This window comes from Aotus nancymaae, unplaced genomic scaffold, assembly GCF_030222135.1.
Source record: "Aotus nancymaae isolate 86718 unplaced genomic scaffold, 86718_ANA_hifiasm-v0.15.2.pri h1tg000025l, whole genome shotgun sequence".
In the NCBI taxonomy this organism is placed as follows: Eukaryota; Metazoa; Chordata; class Mammalia; order Primates; family Aotidae; genus Aotus; species Aotus nancymaae.
The window spans coordinates 17,559,186-17,582,444 of record NW_026988438.1 but is presented as its reverse complement, the minus strand read 5'-3'; the positions used below and the strand labels follow the sequence as shown (position 1 = coordinate 17,582,444).

The 23,259-nt window shown below is 38.5% G+C and overlaps 1 protein-coding gene across 3 annotated transcripts in view; it reads right to left on the bottom strand.

Moving 5' to 3' along the window:
• The window catches only part of FAM133B (family with sequence similarity 133 member B), a 32,770-nt gene extending 9,511 nt beyond the window's left edge, over positions 1–23,259 (bottom strand). Inside the window, exons 1-9 of one of the 3 annotated variants that reach the window (XM_012450820.3) lie at positions 23,179–23,259; positions 22,071–22,270; positions 11,059–11,156; positions 8,831–8,909; positions 7,863–7,937; positions 7,691–7,723; positions 7,197–7,259; positions 6,667–6,759; positions 5,340–5,390 (exon numbers count right to left, since the gene is read on the bottom strand). In XM_012450820.3, the coding sequence (XP_012306243.1) occupies positions 5,340–5,390; positions 6,667–6,759; positions 7,197–7,259; positions 7,691–7,723; positions 7,863–7,937; positions 8,831–8,909; positions 11,059–11,150 (486 nt within the window). In that variant the 5' untranslated portion in view covers positions 11,151–11,156; positions 22,071–22,270; positions 23,179–23,259. Of the gene's footprint in view, positions 1–5,339; positions 5,391–6,666; positions 6,760–7,196; positions 7,260–7,690; positions 7,724–7,862; positions 7,938–8,830; positions 8,910–11,058; positions 11,157–15,053; positions 15,152–20,372; positions 20,500–22,070; positions 22,271–23,178 lie in introns of those variants that run through there. The other 2 variants (XM_012450818.3, XM_012450819.3) reach the window with 2 other exon arrangements.

The following is a 23,259-nucleotide window of genomic DNA, read 5'->3' as shown; positions in this document are numbered from 1 at the left end:
TTTACTTAACCCATCTCCTTCTGGAGGGCAGGCATGTGGGTTCTTTGCTATTAACAACAAAGTTGAAATAGAATGAAGTGTATGTGAGTGCAAACTCTTCAATAATGATGACTAAATCAAAGACCAACGTAGCCTTCACACAAATGACCATCTTGCTCTTCCACCATTTCCTAAATTGTCACCCATTTATGAATCACACTTTATCAAGAACCTCCCTCTCAGGCTCTTTATCAATCGTATCTGAGAATACAGTTTGTGTTTTCTTTTAGAATTGCCTAAACGTATATTTGCCAATTTGTCTATGTGTGGTATTTTTTCCTTATTTAAGATCACTAATTTTTTGTGTTATATATTCTTAGAAGTTTTTCTTAGTCTGATCATTGTATTTAAACTTTGTTCAGTTTAATTTTTATTATCACTTTTTGCCATTCAGAATTTGAAATATGTGGTCAAGTTTCTGAGTTTTGAGGCATAAGCCTTCCTCACCTCAGCATTGTAATATTCACCCTTTCTGTAGTTGTCTTTTCATACATTTAAAATCTCTGCCGGGCGCAGTGGCTCACGCCTGTAATCCCAGCACTTTGGGAGGCTGAGGAGGGTGGATCACGAGGTCAAAAGATCGAGACCATCCTGGTCAACATGGTGAAACCCCATCTCTACTAAAAATACAAAAAATTAGCTGGGCACGGTGGTGCGTGCCTGTAATCCCAGCTACTCAGGAGGCTGAGGCAGGAGAATTGCCTGAACCCAGGAGGCGGAGGTTGCGGTGAGCCGAGATTGTGCCATTGCACTCCAGCCTGGGTAACAAGAGCGAAACTCCGTCTCAAAAAAATAAATAAATAAAATAATAAAATAAAATCTCTGACCTATATGGGATTTATTTGGCCTTACAGACTGTCCAGCTTTATGTTTTCTAAATGTTAATCATTTTGTTCCAAGAAATGCCTTCTTTCTCATATTAAATTCCACAAATTCCCGAATTTTTACCTGGACTCTACGCTGTTTCATTGTTTTATCTATTCCTGTACTAGTACTGCAATGTGTTAATTAAAACATTCTTTCAATGTTTTAATATCCAGTATGGCAAGTCATACCCAGGAACATGTTATGAGTCTCCATTTATTCAATCTTCATATATGTCTCTGAACAGATTTGTATAGTTTTCTTCAATTAAGTACTGCTTACTTCTTTAAAATTTTCCTACAGATTTTTGGTTACTACTTTAAATGGGATATTTTCTTCTACTGTATTTTCTAATTGAGTATTATTAGCACTTTCAGAACAATTTTAAATAATAAAGGGGCTAAAAACAATGATTATGTGGCTTAAAATTAAAGCCTTTATATGACTATAATAGATAGAAAAACAAAGTAAAGAGAAGCCAAGGACCAGAGAAAATGTTGTTGTGTTCCAACATAAAAATGGACAAAGACAATGAAAGGCAATGCAAAGAAGATAAAATAGGAATGGCTAATAAGCAAGTTAAGAAGCTCAACCATTTGTATACATTAAATTGGCAATAACGACATCTCCCTGGATTGACAAGTATGTGAAACAAGGGTACTTTTATACACTACTAGCAAGAAAGCAAAATAACAAGCACTTGGGCAAGCAAAATGTTGACAAGTTACATACGTATAGACATCCTAGAACTTAGAAATTATAGACTAAAGTAGCCTTTAGAAAATTAACAGTAACTGGCTGGGCGTGGTGGCTCATGCCTATAATCCCAGCACTTTGGGAGGCCGAGGCAGGTGGATCACGAGGTCAGGAGTTTGAGACCAGCCTGGCCAACATAGTGAAACCCCCTCTCTACTAAAAATACAAAAATTAGCCGGGCATGGTGGCATGGACCTATAATCCCAGTTACTCGAGAGACTGAAGCAGAAGAATGCTTGAACCCGGAAGGTGGAGGTTGCAGTGAGCCAAGATCGCGCCTCTGCACTCTAGCCCCGGTGACAGTGTGAGACTGTCTCAAAAAACTAAAAAGAAAAAAAAAAAGAAAAGAAAATTAACAGTAACTGTGGAAGAGGAGAAATGGGTAAGAAATATCCACCGTAGCACTGTTTGCATTACTGAAAAATGAAAACAATCTAGATGTCCATAAATAGGAAAATGAAGAAATAATTTGTGGTAAATTAATTAATAGAATACCATAAGCAAAAGAAATGAACTTGAAAGTATCAATAAGGATAGATGTCAATAGTAATGCTGAATGAAAAGAAACAAGTTTCAGAAGGAAACACGATGATACCATTTTGAAAATACACAATATTCTTTCCATTCCACTAGGTATACCTAGTTTAAAAAAAAAAGAAACAATATTCTTTTATTTATGAACACATACTAATATAATAAAACTGTATAAATGTGGATGGGAAAGACATACACTAGTTTCAGGATCAGCTGCCTCAGAGGAAGAAATGAGAGTCTGGGGACTTTTTTTTTAGAGACGGGTTTTTACCCTGTCATTCAAGCTGGAGTGCACGATCGTAACTCACTGTAACCTCCAATTTCTGGGCTTAAGTGATCCTCCCACTTCAGTTTCCGGAAAAACTAGGACTACCATGCCTTGCTAATTTGTTTTCTTTTTGTAGAGATGGGGTCTCACTATGTTGCCCAGGCTGGTCTCGAACTCCTGGCCTTAAGCGATCCTCCTGCCTCAGCCTCCCAAAGTGTTTGGATTACAAGCATGAGCCATTGTACCCAGGTGCCCAGTCTTTTTTTTTTTCCTTAACATAAAACAAGACCTGAAACCAGTGTGAATCATTTATTAATTCTAGCTGGTACATATATTAATGTTTGTTGATTATATGTGTGTATATTACTCTGTATCTAATAGTTTAAGTACTTAAAAATCACAATGCAGTTTTAGTATTTCATGTTTCTACATTACTAGATTTAATTTCACATACACACATATATATGTGTAAAATTATATATGTGTGTGTATAATGGTTTTGAAAATCAGGAATTAATGTTGAATTACATCACATTCTTCTGGTAACTACTGAAATAATCATATGGTTTCTTTCCTTCATCAGTTAATATGGCAAATTATATTAACAAATTATCCTTGAATTCTTGAAATTGGTCATTACAGTTTCCCTTTTAAGTGTCTTTTTAAATTAAATTTTATTTCTTTAAAATTTAGAAACAGGGTCTCTCTCTCTCTCTCTCTCTCCCAGGATAAAGTGTAGTGGCATGACTTTGAACTCCTGGGCTCAGTCTTACAAGTATCGAGGACTACAGGCATGTGCCATCATGCCTTGTTAGTTTTTGAAATCAATTAAAAAATTTTTTTAAATTAATTTTTTATTTGGGTTATATAAACCACTCCTAGGCATATACTCAAGAGAAATGAAAACAGACATCCATACAAAAAGTTGTGTTTACAAATGCCCATAGCATCATTGTAATAGCCAAAAGGCAGAAGCAAAACCAAATGTCCATCAACAAATAAATGGAGAAATCATGAAATACACACACACACACACACACACACACACACACACACACAAACACAGAGATTATTTAGCCGTACAAAAAACCAAAGTATTAATACATGCTACAACTTGGATGAAACTTGAAAATATGCTAGCTGAAAGACACAAAAGGTCGCATATTGTATGACTGCTTTTATATGATATATCCAGAATAGGCAAATCCACTGAGTTAGAAAGCCAATTAGAGGTTGCCAGAGAATGAGGGAGTAGTGGTGATTATTTAATGGATATGGAGTATTTTCATGGGATGATGAAAAAGTTTTGAAACTAGAGATGGTGGCTGTACAACACTGTAAATACACTAAATACTACTGAATTTTAGCTTTAAAATGTCAATGGTATATTATGTGAACTCCATTTCAGTTTCATTTTCATTGATTGACTGACTGATTGAGACAGAGTCTTGCCCAGGCTGGAGTGCAGTGGTGCGATCCGGGCTCACTGCAACCTCCACCTACCAGATTGAAGCAATTCTCCTGCGTCAGCTTCCTGGGGAAGCTGGGATTACAGGCACACGCCACCACACCCGGCTAATATTTTATGTATTTTTAGTAGAGACGGGGTTTCACAATGTTAGTCAGGGTGGTCTTGAACTCCTGACCTCATGATCTGCCTGCCTCAGCCTCCCAAAGTGCTGCAATTACAGGCATAAGCCACTGTGCCTGGCTTTTATCATTTAAAAATACATATATAAATTCTGAGTAAAATATAGTGACATTGGTCTGTAGTTTTCTTTTATTACTGCCCTCTTTATGTTTTTCTTTATTTTTAATAAACAGAATAACAATTTTAAATGTAAACTAGAAATTAAGGTAGGCATAAATTCTGCTTTAACTATATAGATAAGTTATAAATGAAGGTAAAACATCTATTTACAATAGTAAGAAGATTTTTCAATATTTATCTATGGCATATTCAATTTGAAAGAGAAATTCATGTTCTTAATTGGAAAGGCCTTCTTTAAAATGATTTAAGAAATCAAAGGAAATAGGCCAGGCGTGGAGAGGCTGAGGTGGCGGATCACTTGAGGTCAGGATTTTGAGACCAGTCTGTCCAACATGGTGAAACCCTGTCTCTGCTAAAAATACAAAAATTAGCTGGGCATGGTGGTGCACACCTGTAGTCCTAGCTACAGGGAGGCTGAGGCACGAGAATCACTTAAACCCAGGAGTAAGCTGAGATGGCACCACTGTACTCCAGCCTGGGTGACACAGTGAGACTCCATTGCCAAAGAAAAAGAAAAAAAAAAAAAAAAAGAAATCAAAGGAAATGGTTAATCTGCTAATCTGCATTATTTTGTATTTTTAACCTGAGATATTCCATTAACCTATACAAATTCAAACTCTCAGCCTGGAATACTCTTTTGATCCTTTATCTTCAATAATGAATCTAGCTTTAATTGAAACAAATATTACAAAAGTGTAAGAATTACATCTCTTTTTTTTTTTTTAAGATGGAGTTTCACTCTTGTTACCCAAGCTGGAGATCAATGGTGCGATCTCGGCTCACCGCAACCTCTGCCTCTTGGGTTCAAGCAATTCTCCTGCCTTAGTCTCCCGAGTAGCTGGGACTACAGGCGCGCACCACCATGCCCAGCTAATTTTTGTATTTTTAGTAGAGATGGGGTTTCACCATGTTGACCAGGATGGTCTCGATCTCTTGACCTTGCGATCCACCCGCCTCGGCCTCCCAAAGTGCTGGGATTATAGGCCTGAGCCACCGTGCCCGGCCAGAACTACATCTCTTAAATTAAAAAAGGTACACATTATTGTATTTAAGTCAACTAAGCATTATATTACACACTATATTAAGGCAATGTAAAAGTATAGTTACCTTTTCTTTCTCAGTTGCATCTTTTGACTTCTTTTTCTTTTTTAAACTATCCTAAATAAAAAAATGTATGTATCAATTTTAAATGCTAAGGACACAGCATTACAGAACAACGACAAAAATACCCAAAAAGCGATTTGCTCTATGACTGAAAAAAGGCTACTCAATCCCAGTACATTATTCCAAAAATTTAAGAGAAATGAATGGTATATATACATTTGCTTGTAAGCAAACAGGCTTCTTTATTTATTTGGCTGTATACCACATTTACTCTTAAAATTGTAAGTATTGCCTATAATACCCACATGGCTTATTTTAACATAGGACTTTGTGCTATTGCCTATGTTTGCTTATGGTGGTCACATGCACTGGCGTTGTAATTTGAGAAGGCAATAATTTCTGCTTTTGAATCTTTGAGTTCTAGCTATTAATCTTCCTGAGCCCAGTTTCCTTATCCACTTTATCTGTAAAGTGGATTACCAAATTACTTCCTAGAGTTGTTGAGATTAAATAAATAAATTAAGTTCTTAGAACTGTACCTAACACATAGTAGACACTCAATAAATTTTAGCTATCATTATCATGAGATTGGTTCTTCTGCTTTAAAAGACAAAGAGAAAACCAACATTTACTCATTACTTTCTAGATGCCAGTATTTTGTCAGAAGACCTCTCACTGGGGCAAGTAGCTATCTGTTATAAATGCAGACAGCTGCTTTGGTTTCCTGAGACCTAGTATAGTGTTTGTCAAATTGCGGTCCATATATACCCCAGTATCAGAATCACATAGGGCATCTGTTAAAGATGTCGATTTCTAAGCCTAAACAGATTTGTTAAATCAGACTCTGGAATAGGGCTCAGGAATCAATAATTTTATCTAGAACTTCTTAACTTTTTCCTGATGACTAATATTTGACAGCCAACTAACTGTGTGTCTGACAATCTTGGTTCATACAGAACAAATTTAGGTACAGTATAGTAGAAAGGACACTGGACCAGATTTTAGAAGGTAAAGATTCAACTTTTAATTCTAATACTAGCTGTATCATTTTAAGCAAATGCTCTTTCTCTGAACTCTAACTTCTTTATGAAAATGAGGACAATAATGTCAGTTGCCATGGAAACGTGGAGACATGGAAATATATATATGAAAATGCCTGAAGAATTATTAAATGTCACATGCAAGATGTTATCAAGTACATCAATTAAGTGGCACAAAACATCAAGGTACAAATATCAGACTATCTCATTTTTAAATTGAGAGCAACTTAAGGTAGGAAGAAAAACTAAATGTCTTTGTATCCAATATATTAATAATTTAAATAATTTACCTTACTGTCTGATTCAGTTTCTGACAAGGAGCTTTCAGAAGATTTATGTGAACGGTTCTTCTTCTTCTTTCTCCGTTTTCCTTGTTTTTTATCCTACATAAAATATTTTTAGAAACATTTGCTTTCTGTCTCAATATAATTTATACATTTATTAATATAAAACTTATCAATGAACAAAATTTAATGAAAGTATCAGCTTATTAACATATTTTTAAATTAATACTTAATACATCACTTTCCTGTTATAAAGATCAAGTGATTTGAATCACATGTAATGCCTAGCATCTAGTCAAATAGCATCTGATTTTTCAATTTTTTTCTACTGATATTTTTAAGTCAACAAAACAAATTTTAAAATCTAAGAAATATATACCAATATTTACGTTTCTAGTTATCACTCATTCATGTTAGTGTTCTAAGTTATGGATAATTAATCAAAACCTGGAAGTCAACATTTCACAATAGGTTTCCACTTGACATTAAAGAAATTAAGAGATTTTATTTCATGAACCATTATAAGCAAACCTTACCTCATCTTCAGAATCAGAAGAACTGCTGGAAGAATCAGAGCTTGATGAAGAAGAAGATGAATACTTGACCAAGCACAAAACAATGAAAGCTTGTGAGATGCGGGAATTTTTTTCTTTTACAAAGTCTCTCAAATACTTAGTGAAATCAATCTAGTGTCTGAGAAACAGATGCCATATTCGTAAGTCATAAATATGAAAATGTAAAATGTCACACTTGTCCCCCATACAACAGCTCAACAGAGTAACATGTGGCCATGGTCACCAATCTTCCTTTTTAAATAGCAACAGAAAATTTACTAGGTTATAAGGTGGTTGGTACCTTTTTTTAATATCAGTGATAGAACAAAACCACTCTTCACAAAGAACATCTAAGTTCCTTGACTCATCTAGAGTTTAAGTTACCTTGAGCATACAGGTTAAATAAATTATTCTTACTTTTTTTTTTTGTTTGCTCTTAATTGTAACATTTAGAAAAATGGAAAACTTTTGCTCACCCTACCAGATTTCTTCTTTTCTTTTTTCTTTCTCTAAATGGAAAAAATAAAAGCACAAGTCTAAATAAGCTGATGTGAGTTTCCAAATGCATCTATTAATAGCAGTATACAGCATTATTATGAAAATTCAACTATGAGATTAAGAATAGCAATAGACTAAAAGTGGTATTACCTGTCTTTTTTTGGATGAGCTCTCACTTCCACTTAACAATTTCTCCCTGTGTTTTTCTAGTTCTTTCTTCCAGTTCTGAAAAAGGTTATAAACACCATCAGGGGTTATCTATCCTTTCTAATACACCCAATATACAGAGACGGCCACTGCTTCCTTCCCTTCATCCTCTAATACCTCTCACCCAGCTCAGCTTCTAATTAAAGTCAAAAGAAACACAGGCGCCAATCTTTGACCCTTATCACCAAAGGACCCTCTACTAGCTCTTTTCAAAGAGAAACAGGTATTATTCAGAGAGGAGCAGGGATGGGGGTTCTGTATTATTGAGGAGCAGGTATTATTACTGAAGCTGAGGTCTCTCCTAGTCTGTAAAAGTTGAATTAATTGATACTGTGATTGATATGTTATATACATGTTTGTAATCAAAACAGGCTGGGTACAGTGGTTCACACCATAATCCTAGGACTTTGGGAGGCTAAGGTGGAAGGATTGCTTGGGCTCAGGAGTTGGAGACCAGCCTGGACAACAACAGAGAGACTTTGTCTCTACTAAAAAAAAAAAAATTAGCTGGGCATAGTGGACTGTACCTGTTACTCAGGTGGCTGAAGTGGGAGGACTGCTCAACCCTAACTTGGAATACAAGTAATCTAAGTCTTGAACGACTTATATTACAAGACGGTTTTTTCTCTATTTTTTAAAGCATGCACATAAATACAAACTTGTATTCCCTATGACATAACACTTCTAAAATACAGTACCTCTTTAACTCAGAAAGCTATGCCCAAATACTTAGGGCATTTTTTTTATTTTTAATACAGATAAGGGAGGGTTGGGGGGGTTTTATTTTGCTGCCCAGGCTGGTACTGAACTCCTGGCCTCCTGTCTTGGCTTCCCAAAGTGCTGGAATTATGGGTGTGAGCCTCAACTGGCCAAATTACTCTAATTTTTTTTAACAGATACTTTTTACAAACCTCATTCATTTTTTCTTCAAATTCAGCCAAAGCCTTGGAGCCTTTCTTTTTCTTTTCTAGTTGCTCTTTTACTTCTTCCCTTAAAAAATAGAATGTATGAATAAAATCTCAAGCAACTCAAATTAGATAAATGCTTACAAACAAGACAACAAAATTTCATAAACTCTTCTAAATATCCTAATAGACCACTATTCAATGTTAGTACATTTCAAATTTCTTTGTTCACATCTAAGAAAATAAATTACCATATTAAAGCCTATCAGATAACATCAATTCCTCCTTTTTTGAATATGGATTATAAGAGCTAATACACCAAACATCTAAGCACTTACAACAGGCACTATTTAAAACATATTTTCATTTAATTCTCACAATAACCCTGTGAGAAAAGATATGGATCCCCATTTTACAGATAAAGAAACCAAAGCTTGGACAAGGTAAGAAATCCACCTAAGGTCATAAACCTGGTAGTTTTCAGTGTTAGGATGCCTTCAAATCTCTCTGACTGAACGACTATATTCTATATATGACCCATTTAATAAGGTATCTGACATGCTGCGCAGAGAAGAGTTAATAAGCAGCTTGCCGGACTGCTTATTCTTGGAAAGACGAACTGGAAAGACGAACTTAAAAGGCTGGCCCTAGGTGGGCATCTGGGAGCTTGAATTTGGAGGATTCCTATTATTCTCTGATATGAACAGATCATTGTGCCTAAACTGTTTGTACAAACAATATCGTTGAGGCTAAAAACCTGTTTTCTTTCTGGGAATCTGGATTTTTTTTGTTTGTTTTTTTTAAAAGAGACAAGGCCTGATCTCTTGATTGACAAGAGCTTTGATTTGCTCTGTCACCTAAGCTAGAATGCAGTGGTGTGATCATAGTTCACTGTAATCTTCAACTCCTGGCCTCAAGCAATCCTCCTGCCTCGGTCTCCCAAGTAGCTAAGACTACAGGCATGTAGTACTACATCCAGCTAATTTAAATATATATATATATATTTCTTGTAGAGACAGCATCTTGCTATGTTGCCTAGGCTCATCTTGAACTCCTGGCCTCAAGTGATCCTCCTGCATCGGCCTCCCAACGTACAGAAACTATAGGCCTGAGCAACCACACCCAGCCCTGGAATCTGGAATTTTGGTTCACGACAGGTAGAGGCTGACCAGCCTCAATAAAAACCCTGGGCACTGAGTCTTTAATGAACTACCATTGGTTGGCAATATCTTACATGTATTACCACAACTCCTTACTAAGGGAATTAAGTGCCTCTCATGTGATCCCACTAGGAGAGGACCTTTCAAAATCTTCTCCAAGTCTTATCCAAATTTCGCTCCAAGTGCCTTTTCCTTTTGCTGAATGTGCTTGGTAGTCTTTCACTGTAATAAATCTTACCATGAGTACGACTATCTGCTGAAACTCCTGTGAGTCTCTATGAGTTACCCAACCTGAGGGATGTCTTGAAGATCTCTGCTATACATGTAATATATTTACTTGGACATTTCCCCTTTAAAGTTCATTCCCTCTCCCCATTAAAACATACTTTGTTTTGGGATGATGCATTTTCCAGTATGCTGCAATGGTTAACAATGGCACTCATGCACACTGCTAACAAACCTTACTTCCTATTTAACTCAAAGGAAGGATTCCCTATTATATATAAGCATACTTTTTGCCCAGTTTTCAGGGGCACTTGGGATTCTGAAGTTAACAGCTCTGAAGCATGTCATACGTTGTCTCAGGAGTATGGTATTAATAACAAGGAAGACATACTAAAGAATAATACAGCCGACACTCTAATGCTTTATTTACAAAAATCAGTTAAGTTTTTCTAACTCATTGAAAAGCTGGCAGATAAAACTAGAAACAAAGCTGAACATTATTCTTCCTGATACCTGCTTACACCTCAGTAAAGGACAAGACTATTTAAACTCACTAAACAGCTTTGACCACTGCAACGTTAAGGTTTTTTATGGGATAGAGAAGAGACTGGTGTGAAAAATTTACCTGGCAGTGCTTTCGCTAAATTGGGTAGTGGGTTCTCAAATGTTTGCTGTATAATTGCACATGTGTTTCATACATTCAAAAGAAAGCACATATCAAATGCTACTAAAAAAAAAATCACTTATCTGGTAATTGCTTGGCAATCAGTAAAATGAATTAAAGTCCTAAGAACAGGCTTTAAAAAGTTGATAAAAAGCTTATAAATAGGTAAAGTGTTTCACAAATACCAGGTTGGCCTTGGTCGATTCAGATAATCCTGTATTGTTGGCCCTGAAGACTGGATTGGACCCCTTGATCTTGCCATTGCTATTGGGTTCATATAGGCCTTTGGGAAAGAACAAAAATTAATTTCATTAAAGCAATCATTAAACATGCAAAAACTCACTTACTCATCAAGTAATCTTTACTATAAATAAATAATATATCCAGCTAAGTACATGCAATCTGACTAACCAACTTTTCATTCTAAAAAAAATTAATCCTCTTTTAAGTCTTGAAAGTTTAGGAGATAATATCACTGTTGCAGAGAAAATGTGTGTGTGTGTTTTACAAGAGATTTGAGGAAATAATAGATACCTCTGACCTACTGATGGCTTTACAGCTCTTTCTCCTAAAGCCCAGTAACTCTGTGAGGGTGGTATCAATATGTTCACTAGAAAATTAGGAAACTCAATTCCAGGCTGAGTGCAATGGCTCACGCCTGTAATCCCAGCACTTTGGGAGGCTGAGGCAAGTGGATCACCTGAGGTCAGGAGTTCAACATCAGCCTGGCCAACATGTTGAAACCCCATCTCTACTAAAAATACAAAAATTAGTTGGGCATGTGGCACACGCCTGTAATCCTAGCTACTTGGGAGGCTGAGGCAGGAGAATCGCTTGAACCCAGGAGGCGGAGGTTGCAGTGAGCTGAGATCGCGCCACTGCACTCCAGCCTGGGCGACAGAGCAAGACTCCTTCTCATAAATAAATAAATAAATAAATTAATTTAAAAAGAAACTCAATTCCAAAGAAGTTAAATAAGATCTAACTCTAAATTCGTTGTTTATTCAACGACATCTTGCTTCCCAGGAAATACTACGTCATACTGATGACAATTTTATTCATAAATAGATAACATCAAAAATTATACACAGGCAACAAAAAAATAAATAGAACACCAAAATGTAAAATGTTTATGCATCAAAGGACACTGTTAAGAGTGAAAAGACGATTCACAGAATGAGAGAAGCAAATATTTGTAAATCATAAATCTAATCAGAGATTAATATCCAGAATGTAAAATGAGCTCCTACAACTTAACAACAACAAAACCCCCAAGTAATTCAAAAATGGGCAAAAGACTTGAATAGATATTTCTCTTAAGAAGGTATACAGTAAATGGCCAATACAAAATATGTTCAATATCACTAGTCATTAGGGAAATGCAAATCGAAACCACAAAGAGTTGCTATTCTATACCCATTAGGATGGCTATTATCAAACAGAAAATTGCAAGGGTTAGCAAGCATGTGGAGAAACTGAAACCCTTTCACATTGCTGATGGGAATGTAAAATGGTGTGGCCACTGTGAAAAACAGTTTAGTGGTTCCTCAAAAAGTTAAACATAGCCCTACCACATGATCTTTTATTAACACTTCTAGGTATATACCCAAAAGAATTCAAAGAAGGGACTAAACAGATACTTGTACACAAATGCTCACAACTACAGGGTTCACAAAAGCTGAAACATGGAAATAATGCAAATGTCCATCTATGGATAAATGGATAAACAAAACTGTGGTATATACATACAATGGAATATTATTCGGCCTTAAAAAAGAATGCAATTCTGATACATACTATATACAACCTGGATGAGCCTTGAAAATATGCTAAGTGAAATAAAATAAGAAAAACACAAAGGAACAAATATATTATTCCATTTATATGAGATACTTAGAAAAGAAAATAGAATGCAGATTACCAGGGTCTGGAGAGAAGAGGAGTTTAGGAGTTTATTGTTGAATGGATACAGAGGTTCTTGTATGGGATGATGAAAATGGATAGTGGTGATGGTTGTACAACACTATAAATGTACTTAAGGTCACTAAACTATATACTTAGAAAGAGTTAAAATGGTAAATTTTGTTATATATATTTTAGTTCAATTAAAACACCTGCAAAAATTTAAATCATGCTGTCTACTACACTTACTACAGCAGAAAAATATTTTAAGAGATTTTTTTTCAAAAACATATTAAGGCAAAACAAAGCAAAAGGTTTCTTTGTTAATGGCAGTGTCTAGCAAAGAGATGATGTCTTATTAAAATTCACATTGCTACTGATATAAAGTCTGGTCTTTAATTCAGTCTCTTCTTATATTTAGTTTTTCCAAATTTAAGTCAGTAAAAATTTTATTTATTACTATTATTATCTTTTCAAAGACTGGGTCAGCCAGGCGCAGTGGCTCACACCTATAATCCTAGCACTTTGGGAGGCCGAGGCGGGTGGATCACCTGAGGTCAGAAATTCAAGACCAGCCTGGCCAACATGGTGAAATCCTGTCTCTATTAAAAATACAAAAATTAGCCGAGTGTGGTGGTGGGCACCTATAATCTCAGCTACTCGGGAGGCTGAGGCAGGAGAATTGCTTGAACCTGGTGGGTGGAGGTTGCAGTGAGCCAAGACTGAGCCACATCACTCCTGCCTGGGTGAAACAACAACTATGTCTCAAAAAAAAAAATAAATAAAATAAAAGACAGGGTCTAGCTCTTTTGCCCAGGCTGGAGTGCACTGGTGTGATCACAGCTCACTGCAGCTTCAAACGATCTCCCTACCTTGGCCTCCAGAGTAGCTAGGACTACAGGTGTGAGCCACTGTGTCCAGTCTCATTCAACTGACATTTATGAAACTATTCTACTTTTTTTTTTTTTTTGAGATGGAGTTTCACTCATTGCCCAGGCTGGAGTGCAATGGCGCGATCTCGGCTCACTGCAACCTCTGGCTTCTGGGTTCAAGGGATTCTCCTGCCTTAGCCTCCTGAGTAGCTGGAATTACAGGCATGCGCCACCACACCCGGCTAATATTGTATTTTTAGTAGAGACAGGGTTTCTCCATGTTGGTCAGGCTCGTCTTGAACTCCCAACCTCAGGTGACCTGCCCACCTCAGCCTCCCAAAGTGCTGGGATTACAGGCATGAGCCATCATACCTGGCCAACTCTTCTACTTTTTAAAGAAAAATAATTTTGATTGAAAATGACTACCCTCAAGGTTTGTTTTAAGGCCTTATGCCTTGTAATAATCCAAAATAAGTGAAAGGAACAATGTATTTGTTGCATTTTATTTAACATAATCTTTGAAAATGACCATAATTTCTCACCTTTATAACAGATAAAAGTTGTATACTTCCAGATTTTTTCTGGCAGAGTAAACAATATAAAACTAGCATAAACAACACATACTGACAAGTATTCCAGTCAACTGACACAGCCCAATTACTTGGCATGAAAAAAAGAAATCTTTGACATACTCTTCTACAAGCAGGAACAAATACTAGAACCCCTAAAGTTAGGAATGTTTATAGAATCAGGGCAAGATGTGGATATCATATACAATGTTAAAGACAGAGGCATATTGTTATATTTTTCGTATAAACTGTTATACCCTCAAATATTTCATTCAACTGATTCTGCTAAGCATTTCGATTAGTTGGTGTGGAAGTATGACAAACAATGAGAGCAGAAATGCAGACAATGAAGGCAAGTACCATGTGCAGCTTAGTTCACCGTTTGTAAAACAGAGTATTATTTGTACTGTTCACAGTCAAGTTTGGCTCAAAGCTTCCTCCTACTTGGGTAACAAAATCTGGCTCAAAAGGCCAGGCGCACTGGCTCACACCTATAATCTAGAACTTTGGGAGGATGAAGTGGGAGGAGCTTGAGCTCAGGAGAGACCAACCTGGGCAACAGCAAGATCTTGTCTCTACTGGGTGGCGGGGAGAAGAGGCTCAAAGCTGCCTCTGTATATGGTGAGCTGCAACCTGGCTTGATGTGCAACTAAGTTCTAATCTAATCTAACAGTATACCCTCTTAACCTATCAACTGAGTCTCAGCCAATCACAGTAGCCCAACCCTCAACCAACCCCAAACAGAAGGCTGCCAAATTATGCCCAAATAAGGCAAACTCAGAACTGTACCAATCAGGTAATCTCTGTAAGTCATTTCCTGTTGCACATAGAGCTCACCAGGAGGTGGAACATCTTCCTCCACTTCTGTAATCTTTTTCTTGCCAAATAACCTTTGTTAAATTTAACTGGTCTCAGGGCTTTTTTTTTTTTTTTTAACAATATTCATCATATTCTAACTTCCTTGGTATCATGTCGTAATTTTGGCAGTACCTAATGGCAAAATATTTTAGGTTAGAATAGTAAAAACTGTTTATTTCCAAAGAGTGCAAATATATACATATCAAGGATATTCAGGTCTAAATTACTAAAACAGCAAACATTGAAAACACCCAAATAGCTATCAAACTGGGATTCACTAAATATATTAAATTATACCACCTATGAAATATTATACAGCTACTAAAATGAATGAAGTAGATTCATAGTTCCTGATAAGAAAGATGTTTAACATTTCTCAAGTGAAAAGCAAAGGCAAGTTGCCAAAATGAAATAATTATTTTAATAAATAACTAAAAATTTAAAAATCAGGCTGCATGTGGCAAAATATAAAGGGAAACATCCATATTCATTCACACACTGGAGAAAAAAAATTTAAATAGTGACTACCTTTACAAAAGAAAACAAAAAATGTAACTATGCACAAATATTATTACAGTAATAATAAAGGTAAACAAAATGACAAAAATCCAACCACAATACTGCCATTCCAACTCAGAGAGCTGAACTTGTCCTTATGTAAAAATTCACAGATAATGCAGTAGCAATTTTTCATTCTAATGAAAAAAATACATAACATTTACCATGTTTTACAGTCTTCAAGTTTTCTATATCTTTAAAGTACATTAATATTTTTACTGTCTTACTGTGTACTATCAAACTGCTTTCTTAAAGTACATATCAACCTATTCCTACTTTTCAGAAGAAAATAATAGTAAAGTAGTATATTCACATGTTAGGACTACAGGTGCAATTATATGAGCTACTGCTGAATAAGGTTTACTTTAAACTTTTGACCACAAACACTATCTCAGTCTGCTTAAGTACACTCCAAATAGCTCCATTATTTATTTCAATTATAATAGCAATTTTTACTTATTTATTTATTTTTTTTTTGAGAGGGAGTTTCGCTCTTGTTACCCAGGCTGGAGTGTAATGGCGCAATCTCGGCTCACCGCAACCTCCACCTCCTGGGTTCAGGCAATTCTCCTGCCTCAGCCTCCTGAGTAGCTGGGATTACAGGCACGTGCCACCATGCCCAGCTAATTTTTTGTATTTTTAGGAGAGATGGGGTTTCACCTTGTTGACCAGGATGGTCTCGATTTCTTGACCTCGTGATCCACCCGCCTCGGCCTCCCAAAGTGCTGGGATTATAGGCGCGAGCCACCGCGCCCGGCCAATAGCAATATTTTAAAAGTACATCTTATGTTCTAGGCTCCATAAACACTTGATAGTCTGCTCTTACTCATTAAGCAACAATACTTTTCGTTAAAACTATACACATCAAAAAGCTTTTAAAACAAGAAAAGTAACTATTTTTACAAAGGTACAAGACTTTTCATTTTTATATCAGTGTGAAAAGGAATGCTCCTAACATTAAGTAGGTGGTATGGTTAAGCATTCACTAAAATATAGAGATCGTGCAATTTCTTGAAACATTTCACTATGACTTAATCATTTTAAGTACTGTGACCTTGTAAATCAAGCATTCATATCCATATGCAACTAGAATTGTCTGTGGCTTCAAAGTGCTGCATGAGTTTAGGTAAAAGAAAATTATTTGTTTTTGAAACTCAGGATGGCAAATTGGGCTCAAGGGGGTATGTACGTGGGCAGTTACAAAAAGAGCAAAGCAGCAAAACTGGCTAAGACACAATGTGCAGAATTTCATTTGTTAATTTGATTACCTATTATTATCTAGAGGACATACCTATTTTAGAGGGCCCAAAGTAGCAGAAAAGAACATGAAGAAAACTTCCAGAAAACAACAGGCACAAAGGGTGGCCATCATGAACTTAAGAGCCCTTTACGAGTCCTGAATTAAACTGTTCAGTTAAAAAAATTGTCAAGAATGTACACCAAGAGTGAACCCTAATGTAAACTACTGACTCCGGGTGATGATGATGTGTCAATGTAGGTTCATCAAACGTAACAAATGTACCACCCCCCTGGTGCTGGCGGATGTTGATAAAGGGAGAACTGCACAAGTGTGGAGGTATATGGGAACCCTCTGTACTTTCTGTTCAATTTTGCTGTGAACCTAAAACTGCTCTAAAAATAACATTTAAAAAACTGTTCAACCTGAAATTTCATGGTTTTTTTTTTTTTTTGGAAAGCAATCCTATCATCTTTAAAACTATGATTGTATCATTAATGTAAGAAAGAAGAGGAATTTTCCTGAGACAATCTCAAAAAATGCCAATATTTTCAGAGGCAAATATTCATTCTGCTACTCAAAATCAAGTGTTATGGCAAAACTATGGAGTCAGTAAAAAGATCAGTGGTTGCCTACTTGGGGGCAGGGGTGGTAGAGGAATGACTAGGCCAAACAGAGGATTTTTACTCTTTATACTATACTGGTGAACACACATCATAAAAAATTTGTTGGTTGCGTGTGGTGGCACTCTTATAATCCAAGCACTTTTGGAGGCCGAGGTGGGAGGATTGCTTGAGGCCAGGAATTTGAGACCAACCTGGGCAATATGGTGAAATCCCATCTCTACAAAAAAAACCCACAAAAAATTAGCCAGGTGTGGTGGCGCACACCTATGGTCCCAGCTATTCGGGAGGCTGAGGTGAGAGGATCCCTTGAGCCTGCGAAGTTGAAGCTGTAGTGAGCCATGATGGTGACGCTGCACTCCAGCTTGGGCCACAGAGTGAGATCCTGTCTCAAAATAAACAAATAAATAAGTACATTTGTCCAGGCCCACAGAGAATGAACAGTAAGAGTGAGCACTAATGTAAACTACTGACTGGATGATACTAATATGTCAATGTAGGTTCATCGATTGTAACAAACGTACACTCTGGTGAAGGATGTTCATAATGGGGAGGCTATGCATGAGTGGGGCCAGGAGGTAAATGACAGCTCTTTGTACCTTCCTCTCAATTTTGTGGTAAAACTAAAACTGCTTTAAAAAGATAGTCTTAAAAAGAAAATCAAGAGTTATGACACACAGAACTGAGTGTCAGATGACTGAAGTTTTGGTCTCAGTTTAAACAGTCTTATCCCCTCCTCTATGCAATGAGGAGACTGAATTAGACAATCTGTGTCTTCTACCTCTTAATTTCTTGTTCTTAATCTCAATCTTTGAAATGCATACAAAATGTTACCAGAATACTCTATGCCATGTCAGCATACCAAAAGTCTTAAGTAGAGCCCAGAGCTATCAAAGTGTTCTAAGTAAATAAAGCTAATTTGTTAAGTTTTTCAAACGCTTTAAAGGGATGTTTAAACTGAAATGTTTTTTCAGTAATATGAAACATTTTAGGTCTGTATATGAAACTGTATCCAATGTCAGGTGATCTCGGAACATTCAAGGTCCAAGGGTATTAAAAGAGCCCAAATACTCAAACACCTAAGGATGCTCCAGCATAACACCATATCAATGCTATGACAATCAAGACACCACAACAAAGCCTCATCTGTGGCCAGGAGAAAGAACATTCCGCAATCTTGTAATCAAGATTCACTACCACAGTAGTTCCTAGACATTTTCCATTATAAAGACTACAAAGTTTTTAAGATGGTGAAATGGTTTGGATCTGTGTCCCCGCCCAAATCTCATGAGGAATTGTAATACCCAAGGTCGGAGGTGAGGCCTGGTGGGAGATGACTGGATCACGGGGACGGAGTTCTCATGAATGGCTTAGCGCCCCCCTCTCCCGACACTGTATAGTGATGAGTCCTCAAGAGATGTGGTTGTTTAAAACCGTGTAGCACCTCTCCCCTGACCCTCTCTTGATCCTGCTCCTGCCATGTAAGACACCTGCTCCTGCTTTGCCCTCCACCATGAGTAACGGCTCCTGGAGGCCTCCCCAGAAGCAGAGGCTACGAAGCTTCCTGTACAGCCCACAGAACTGTGAGCCAAATAAACCGTTTTCTTTATAAATTACCCAGCCTCAGATTTTTCTTTATAAAAGCCATGCAACAGCGGGCTATTACAGATGGGAAGTGTCATCATTTCATAAATGTAAGTCTCCTTAAGTGCGAGACACACAGAGCTTGCAAATAACTGTTGAATAAAAAAGCGACTTCACGAAACGTAGCACATTCGTTTTACGTGAATTTTCCTCATTTTGCTACTCAATGGCTAAAACTTTGTCACAGACAAGCCCAGAATCTGTCAGGCTGGAACCCAAGCTTATTGGTGTTTCATTTTGTTTACTATCCCATTCAATCTCATTAATAACCTGAGCTTTCAGCCCTCCCCACCAGTGACGTAGACATCTCCACCTCTCAAAAGCGTCTTTTCTCTTAATGCCTTTGGAATCTATAATATCAATCAAGTACTATTTCTTACTCTTTCTGCTATAAGTTATGTATGCATCTCTTTTATCTCATTTACTAGAGTAATAATTTTCATGCCCAGTACTTGCTCACACATCTTGCCTTTTGTGGTTTCAATTATTCTGCAAGGTTGTAGGTAATAATGATCTCCTTTTACAAACGAAGGCACAGAGATGAAAAGTAACTTGCTCTAGGTCACCTAACTTCAGACGGAACAAAACTGACATTCCAGTTTTCTGCCGGACTCCAAAGCCAACTATTTTCACGCCATTCATTCCGTAACAGGTTCTATAGGTGCCAGGTCCTATAGGGCGCTGGAGATACGAAGGCAAACGCTGCCATCCCATTTTCAAACGAGAGCCCGCTTGTCAGTAAAACCAGGCGTGCTGCTCGCCCTCCCGGGCAGGGACCACGTAGTGGCCTCTGTGCCCCCCTCCCACTTGGGTGCGCAGAAGGAGAGTGCGAGCTGGCGAGGGGGCGGATACGGAGGAGCGGGTGGGTCCAGCGCCTCAAAGGGCCTAACACTTCGGAGTTACGTGGCGGGGAGGAGTTCCCCGAGCCCTCGCGGTTCTAAGTGGGCATTGCTGGCCCGCGTGCAGGAGGCAAGACTGCAAAGAAGCAGTGCCAGAGGGAGCGGCGGGGTGAGGAAAGAAAAAAGGGGCGGGCAAGAGAGAGTGTTGGGAACCCTAAAGCGCCAACTTCGTGCGCGGCGCACGCGCATCTGGGATACGGCAGAGGGTGCTGGGTCTCCAAGCCCCACGTCCGAGGGCTGCCGCTGGCTATCCGGCCCGGCCGGGAACTGCGAGGGGTCTCGCTCTCCCGCCGCCCAGCCCTGCGTCGCTCCATTGTTTTCCCCGCCGAGTACTCACCACCCGATTGTCCCGCTTCCCCATGGTGCTGGGCCGAGCGCACAGTCGCAAACCGAGGGAAACCGGGACGGAGAGACGGCCGAAGTGGGCCCACCGCACGTCCTCCTGCCGCCTCCCCACTCCGCCCAGAGAGCGGCACTGCGCGGACCCGACGGCCGCGCTTGGCCACAGCGCCCCCTGCCTCTGCGGAGGACACGGCAGCTCCGGCGATTACAGCAGTTGGTTGAGGGCCTGCGGGAGTCCGGTTGTTTATTACGGACCCAGGAGCAGGCGATGCTGCACTTCTGCACCGCAGCCCTACCAAGGCAGCTCGCTTCCGTTTGGCCTTGGATTGTTTTGCTTTCTTCCATTCTTTTTTTTTTTGGAGACAGAGTCTCGCTCCGTTTGCCCAGGCCGGAGTGTAGTGGCGAGATCTCGGCTCACTGCAGCCTCTGCCTCCCTGCTTCAAGTGATTCTCCTGCCTCGAGTAGCTGAGATTACAGGCGCCTGCCACCATGCTGGGCTAAATTTTTTGTATTTTTAATAGAGACGGGGTTTCACCATGTTGGCCAGGCTGGTCTGTAACTCCTGACCTCAAGTGATCCTCCCGCCTCGACCTCCCAAAGTGCTGGGATTATAGGCGGGAGCCAATGCTCGCGGCCTTTCTTTTATTCTTAATGCACTGAAATACTCATTCTAGGGGACACAGAGATTCTTCCGATGCTTATTTTGTGCTTGGCGGAGTGCAAGTGCTGGGGACAAAGTGAGGACCAAGGAGCCTTGGTCCCTCACGGAGTCCATCAGCTGGTAGGGGGGAAAGACAGTGCTGTCATAGACACTGCTAACGAAATCACCCTTTAATTTCAATCCCATTCATTCATCACCTATTCATTCATTTCACACTAATTTTTGAACATGTAGTTTGTACAGTTTTCACTAATTGGGTGGCTGGAAGCTGGAGCTGGGTAGGGCACAAAGATGATTAAGAAAAATTCCTATTGTAAAAGACCAAAAAAAAAAAGAAAAATCGCTATTGTCAAGAAGCCTGTTTATAAACTCGTAAGGGAGATAAACACACACAGGGCCAAGTTTACTGCATAGGATATCATAATACTGGCACCACAGTACTGAAACTTCAAGGAAGATGATCTGGGCTCCAGAGAAGATAAGTTTTATTTAGTAAGTATTTATACATAATGCAACCCCTCTGGGCTCACCTTGCAAGTGTCATTAGGAAGTAGTTGAAAATCAATTAGGATCTTCTCTGGACTCTTGGAAAATGGCAAACTGGGAATTATACTCATTACATACAAGAACATGCTTTAAAATCATCTTTCCCAATCTCTGCCTCCCTCCCTGCATTTTTCATGCTACACTATATGACAGATGCGCCAAACTCCCATTTTCTGTCTCAGAACTTTTCCAAACTCTTACATGAAGCCCTTGGTGGTTCTGCTCCCCACAAAGTGTTGATTCTTCCTCAATAACCCACTTTCCAAAATAAGGCCTCCAGTCTCTCATTTCTCCTCCTCTTCCCTTACCCCGACTTAAGCTGAGGACTCTGACTAAAGACAAGCTTCTCTTTATGCACAGGAGGAAGAGGAGAACCTGTGAATATTAAGTTATTCTTTTTTCCTGGCTCATTTTTCATTTTTTAAATATTCTATGCACTTGACAGATATTATTTTTAATACTCCAACATAATAAGCATGATAATACCTGTGAGAGAATATAGGTTTTTTTTTCCTCTTCACCTCCTTCTTGCCTTTCACTTCCTTAGTTGGCTGATTTTACAGAACACAGAGGTTTTTAAAAATATGGTATAAGCCAACAGAAAGGTTGTGTTTCCTTTAGAAGTCTCTCTCTCTCTCTCTCTCTCTGCCAATGTACACAGCCCCTCCTGGATGAAACATGGATCCCTGGGGAGGACAGAGAAAGAGGAAAATGACCAGGAGCCTGTGGAGATAATGAAGATGGCAAGAGCTATTGGGAGCTCATCTGAGTGAACTCCATAAAGACCAAATCAGTCCAAGACGTCTCAGGATATAATTCAGCAAGAGTAGAAATCTTTACACATTCTCTGCACATGTGTTATCTGCTAATAAATACACTTTCCTGCTAGCAGTGGGCCTATGTACCCTCCCAAATGTTCTAGGCATAACCAAGAGATTACCTTCCATTTTGGATGAAAAAAACTGAGTCTAAGAGAAGCCAAGTATTTTGTGCCAACTTCCACAGCAAGATTGAGCTCAGGAGTTGAAGGCCAGCCTGGGCAACAGGGCAAAACCTCATCTCTACAAAAAATCAGCCTGGATTGGTGGTGCATAATAGTTCCAGCTACTTGGGAGGCTGAGTCAGGAGGATCACCTGAGCGTGGGGATGTTAAGGCTGCAGCGAGCCATGTTCATGCTACTGCACTCCAGCCTGGGTGACAGGGTGACAGAGTGAGACCCTGTCTCAAAAACAAAACAACAAAAATACTGTGAGTATATACAGTATCGCAGTACATGCAACAAGAGGATGTATTGGTTGAGCCTTATGAAATTGCTGATATGCAGTAATTTCTAACCTATGAGAATGGCAATTTCATATGGTTCAACTTTTTACATATGTATGCTTGAAACCTTCACTGCTGGTTACTTCATGATGGTATTATATATAATAAAATCCGCCAGTTTAAAATGTTCAGTTTGATGAGTTTTGACAAATGTATAGAGGGTGGGCATAGGAATTTTTATTTCCCACCATATTCCCTTCTTTCCTGATTTATTTTATTTAATAGGACTGCTCAACTAATCAATTCCCTTTGCTCCGATTCAACACTCACCATGTAACTTCTGGATGCAATTTTGCCTACATGGAGAGAAAACGATGAGCAGCAAACATGATCATCTTGTGCTCCTGACAA